The sequence below is a fragment of the Leopardus geoffroyi genome, chromosome C2, assembly GCF_018350155.1.
Source record: "Leopardus geoffroyi isolate Oge1 chromosome C2, O.geoffroyi_Oge1_pat1.0, whole genome shotgun sequence".
Taxonomy (NCBI): Eukaryota; Metazoa; Chordata; class Mammalia; order Carnivora; family Felidae; genus Leopardus; species Leopardus geoffroyi.
In genome coordinates this window covers 14,836,746-14,842,745 of record NC_059333.1, presented here as the reverse complement: position 1 = coordinate 14,842,745, position 6,000 = coordinate 14,836,746, and the positions used below count along the sequence as shown (strand labels likewise).

At 39.6% G+C, this 6,000-nt stretch overlaps 1 protein-coding gene across 1 annotated transcript; it reads right to left on the bottom strand.

The window, feature by feature from the left end:
* Positions 1-201: 201 nt before the first annotated feature.
* On the bottom strand, positions 202-1,824 carry LOC123576044 (keratin-associated protein 24-1). The gene has a single exon (XM_045437078.1). The coding sequence runs from the start codon at positions 1,815-1,817 to the stop codon at positions 1,062-1,064; it is 756 nt and encodes a 251-aa protein (XP_045293034.1). The 5' UTR covers positions 1,818-1,824; the 3' UTR covers positions 202-1,061.
* Between the last annotated feature and the right edge of the window lie 4,176 nt (positions 1,825-6,000).

Sequence of the window (6,000 nt, the reverse complement as noted above, 5' to 3'; positions counted from 1 at the left end):
AAGAGAAATGCCACTTAATGTGTTAAAAATCTAACAGAACAAAACAAGTAAAAGTCCTATGAATTCATATTCTATCTTTTTTATGTTTTTAATTAGGCTATTAAACCAAATGACAAGAAACTAGTGTTTCTACAAAGCTATGCATATTGCCCAGAACATTGATAACACTTTAGTGAATATGAAATAAAACATAATGCAAAATCATTATTTCCCAATAGAAGTTTGTTTATTAACTACGAACCAGGACCTTTTCTAAAATCAGAAAGCAATAATTCAGCAGGGGAGGATTATAGCAGAATCATGAACATAGATTATCACTAACCATGAACAGTCTGTAAGAGTATTTTGTCATTCTTTCAACAAACAATTCTTGTGCTGCTACTCCTGAGGCTCTCTTCTCGGCATTGAGAACAAAAGCCAAATGCCGGCCAATTGAGGACTCCAGGCCTTCTTTGGAAGAGAAGATTTGCTGAAGGTCTTCCAATTCTGAGCTGTAGTTGGACATTGCTGCTTGCACATCCTTATAATCAGTCAGTAGGGGATGGGTGAAATAGCTCAGCATAGCTTATCTAAGGCAATGCTCTCTCTTAGCTCATTAGCAGGATGCTAGTTAAGCAGTCCACAAAACTATTGATGAAAAAGCAAAACTATCTAAAAGAACATGCTGAAATCATTAGTCAAACCAAAAAGACCCTCCTTTATCAAGAAGGTAGGGGATACTCCCACTGGCAGACAATTGAGAGCAACAGTCACAATAGGAAAGCTGGCGATGGTTGTATTTTATGTGGAATCTCTTCAGTGCATCCATCATAGTCCATCGCAGAACAATACTACCTTCAGGGTCAGGTCTCAACACAAGAGACGTTAACAAAGCAACAGAAAAAAAAAAAGCTAGCAAGTGTTGATGATTGTGGTTAAACAGTCCTAGAGTTGTATTTGAGGTAATATAATAAGATTCTTAGGACGCATGAAGTAATTCAGCAGAATATTAGAGAAGATGACCACTTGGTAGAATAAGCCCCACTGGACAATTTCCAGTAGTCGCAAATGCAATTGGTTGATCAATAGCAACTCAGAGGTCTGCAACTACTGCATAAATACCTCAGAGGAGGAAAGGTACTTGGTATGTAGCTCAGAGACTGGAAGTTTCTAGAAAAATATCTCAGCGGTTGGCAGCTCACAGGTCCATAACTTGGATATCGGGAACTTCTCATCAAATAGCTTTGGAATTGGCAGCTTCTGGGGATATAACACGATGGTGAGAAGCCACTGCGTATGAAGCCAAGGTTTTGATAGCTTCTATACCCCAAGCTACCCAGTCTGCAGTAGCTTAGGGGCCTGAGACTGTTGGACAAGCAATTGAGTTGCCCAAAGCATTTGAAGCCGTTGCTGAGGGTCTGGCAGGCTTTAGATGCACATTGGCTGGGTGCGTAGCAATCAGATACGTACCCATTGGTCTGAGTGCGTGGGCTGCAGCTGGGGTCGGAGCCAATGTTGGTAGTTTCACAGGCACTGCCAACGTTGCCCACTGTCGGAGAGTTGCAGGGCACACAGGAGTTTGTACAACTTGCAGTACAGGTCTTGAGCTCACAGCTGGGAGATTCACAGCTTGGTGTTTCATCATAGGTTTCTTGGCAGTTATCCAGGAGCCAGAGATTTCCTTGGTAGCTGCTGGGTAAGCAGAGCCCAAAGGCAGGGCTTACATCACTGGAGCAAAGAGCAACAGAAGGAGTCACTGGGATGTAACAGTGAGTTCTGTAGGATGTTCCATTGCAATCCCCAGGATAGCCCAGGAGAGACATGGAGCCTGACTGCATGCTCAGTGATGGCTGTGAAGGTATGCTGCTGCTATGGCCTGCGGACTTTTTATATCCTTCCTGGAGATTGTCTGCAACCTCCCCAGGCTCTCTTCCTCCTCACTGCCTGGAAGAACACACCAACATCTTATTATGTGTGTTGTTTCACTACATCTGCTGATGTCTTTGCACTCCTATAAAAATAAGTTTATTTTGATCCTTCAAGGTATTTATCATCGTCACTTTGATCATCACCCAATACTCATTGTCTTTAGACCATAGCTTCAGTGAATAGTGGTTTTAATGTTCATAAGCAAACTCTCATCTGCCAATAGATGGTTAACAAGAGTTCACATGTGTATGGGTTTCTGCAGCACGGTTATTAAAGGGTGAATAAGGATTCAAGCAAAACAAGCAACCTGTGCTTTTCCATTCTTTTGACTACTGCAAAATAGTGCAGGACTTAATCCTATCTTGTGAGCTTAGCTGAATACTTTGGCTGTCTCACTACTGTTGCTTAAAAGAAAGAGTAAGGCACTGAACTGTTAAGAGAAAGAATTGTTTCCCCAAAATATGTACTATATTCTTAACTGTGCCAAGCCATGCACTGGTGATGATTTCTCATCTGATGTATTTGGAGAATTTCACCTGTAAGACTCACAGCAATCCAAGTGAGACTTAGTGACCTAATTTGTATTTATGGATCAGTGGTTGCTAAGTAACTATTCTATGAGATGCTTTTCTTTCTTTCTTTCTTTCTTCCTTCCTTCCTTCCTTCCTTCCTTTCTCTTCCTTCCTTCCTTCCTTCCTTCCTTCCTTCCTTCCTTCCTTTCTCTTCCTTCCTTCCTTCCTTCCTTCCTTTTCTCCTTCTTCTTCTTCTTCTTCTTCTTTCTTATTTTAGAGAGACAGAGTTCATGAGCAGGGCAGAAGGGCAGAAGGAGAGAGAGAGAATCTTAAGCAGGCTCCATGCTCAGTGCAGAGCCCAACGTGAGGCTCGATCCCACAACCTTGGGATCATGACCTGAGACTAAAACAAGAGTCGAGTCAGATGTGTAACTGACTAAGCCACCCAGGTGCCCCAAGATTTCTTTCTTAAAGAACGTCTGCAATATGTAGTATCAAAGAAGACCAGTTTCTCAGGATTATGCCTTCCTAATTGACTAAGATTATACATCATACATCTCTTGGTCTGCTGTAAAGCTCAATTCCTGCCAGATGTATAACATTTTTCTACATTTCTTGCAAAAAAAAAGTTTTATTTATTCTCGATTTGCTTTTTTTTGCACATAGACTTTATTTTATTTTTGTTGAAGAGTTATTCTTTGTCCATACCCACAAAAGAGAATAACTTATGTTTAAAAAACTTATTTGAATAAGTTATATATTTCCTATAGGTATCGTACTTAGATAACACTTTCACTCCTTATGGTGAAAGATGATGGAAAATTTTTAAGATTTTAATTCAAGCTAAAGAATTGACATTTTGTTCTTGAAAACATAAACTACAATTCAAACTTAGAGCCTACATTGAATTGGAAACAGGAATGCATTTATTAACAGTGATGAGTTCGGGCAGAGGACAGAACCAACTTATTGAAGTAAGGTAAGTATAGGGATGGTTTTTAAAAGACACGATCCTTACAGAAGACAATTAGATTTCTCCTCCTGTTCTCTGCTTCTCAGCTAAATTTTTAAATGCACACCGGTTTAAGCATGCAGATATTCTCCAAACATTTTTCTCAGCCTGAGTTTTCTCCATGTTTCTCTCAGTACTTATTTTGTAAGGTGACGGGTTTATTCTGTAAACAACTCTTTAATAAACACGTTTTGCTGTCTTGTGTAAAGGGTCAAGATCAGGGAACCATATTTTCGGCAAATCATTCGGCTACAGAGTGTCCTGGGATTTTGTGCAGAAATGTTAAGTCCTGAGGCAGGCCGAAGAGGAAATAAAATATATAAGGCAGTTGATGACCAACTTCCCACTGAGTTACTGAATCCTAGTGGTGTATAGAAAAGTCCAGAGGTTGATGGAGCTTTATTTCTGGATTTTTCTGGGGCACCTGTAAATCTTATTTTCTGGCTTCCTTGAGGCAGATTTGAGGGAATGAAAACATAATAAGTCAGTCAGCTGTAAAGCTTACATCCTCCCCTTCCAACCTAGCATTCGATGGTATTTTAAATTAATATCATTCACACTAGTGTAAATCCAACAGAAAACATGCAGAACATCACATAGCATAACCAATATTCAGAGCAGGAGACTTTACAACATCTTTACATTTATGTGGGTACAATAAGCTTCTACACAATGGAATGTGGACATTTGCAAAAGCAGAGTTAGCTCAGGTCCTCTCATTTTTTAAAACTGAAGTATAGTTTGACATACAGTGTTAAATTAGTTCCGGGTGTGGTATGCTCCATAGTGATTCGACAATGCTGTTTGTTACACTCCGCTCACCAGGATAAGTGTAGCTATCATCTGTTACCATACGGGGTTATTACAATACTACTGGCTCTATTTCCTATGTTGTACTTTTCATCCCCTGACATATTTATTTTACAGCTAGAAGTTTGTGCTTCTTAATTGCCTTCACCTATTGCACTCACCTCCCCCAGACCCCTCCCCTCTGGCGATCGCTAGTTTGTTCTCTGTATTTATGAGTCTGTCTTTGTTTGTTCATTCATTTGTTTTGGTATTCAGAGTCCACACCTAAGTAAAATCATGTGGTATTTGTCTTTCCCTGTGTGACTTACTTCACTTAGCAAAATACCCTCTAGGTCCATCCATGTTGGATCAACTCCTTTCGTTTGCATTTGTTTTACTTTCTTACATACCCATCGCAGCCGTAGGTAGCCAGTGCAACCCATTTACCCACCATGTTGTGCACATGATGCCTCTATAGAATTGTCTTCTATTTTAGTCTTCATCTTGGCAAGACATGGTAAGGATAGTACCAGTAGCAGAGCAAGTAAACTCATCACAATGGTTAGTTTTCACAGAAAGTAAAAACCATTATCCTGTGGATGCCATTGTCTTCTGAGGGCAGCATGTCCTTTGGAGAGGCATGCAGCTTACTCTGTTTCCACTGAATTACTAAAAAGATCTTTCCTCCATTAATTCCCAGTAGCCACAGGAAACTAATACATTACGTCCAGGAACATAGATAACTCTATTAGGTAGTCTTTGTGTAGAGTTTGGGCTTTGTATCCAAGGCAAGTTTAAGATAGGAGGAATAAGCTTTCTGGCCATCAGATAATTCAGAGAAATTCCTTTGCCTTCTGAAGAATAAGCAACAAAATCCCTTTATCTAATGAGGCAGCAGATTCCTTGGAACTCATTAAAAAAGAGTTATGGAACTCGTTCCCAATTTTTTCCAAAGGTTAAAAATCTTTTAGGGTAAACACAGAAGATCAAAGAAAGCTAAATTTTCCAGTAAATGGCCCTTAAAGAAAGTAATGGAGGTCACCTTCTAGCCTTTTAAGTCATGATAGAATTTTTATCTTCCCTTTTTGCCACCACGTATATATTTGTGTTCTAATTCCACTTGCCCCAGTGCTATTAAATGATGCAACAGCTGTGCCAGGATTTAAAAAAAAAAAAAAAAAAAAAGCAAAACGTACTCCAACCCACCCTTATGCAGCAATTCAATTGTAACTGCTGAGTTCAAACGATCCCTAAATTTAGCAGTAGTAGCCTAAAATGGTGGAGACTGTAGCTACACGTACCGTGTTGGTTTCACAGATTATTAAGTGTTTCAGCAGCTGAAGAGCAGATGAGCAAAATTAAAAATTTAGGAAATAGGAGTAAATGATGAAGCACTTTTGAAATGATGACACAAGCAAGTGGCAAGATAGAAACCTGAGTCTGATTTGTGCTTCCTTTTTCAGGAAAACATTGTAAGAATATAATGAGATGCTGGTGAGTGGGAGTTAAACATTTTGGGACGGAGCTGTCAAGACTGTGTCTTCATGAGTTATGAGTCACCCTCTTACTAAGTACTCTGGAAACATATTTATTACCATGTAACCTTAGAAAATGGTTCTCCTTCGGTACCTCAGGACCTTCTTACATAAAACCAGAGCTAATAGCACCTGGTTTGCAGGACGGTGGTGAGAATAGAATGAGATAAAAAGTGTGAAAATACTGAAGACAGCACTTGGCACACAGAAGATGCAAATCAAATGTTACTTTTCCTTCTAATTT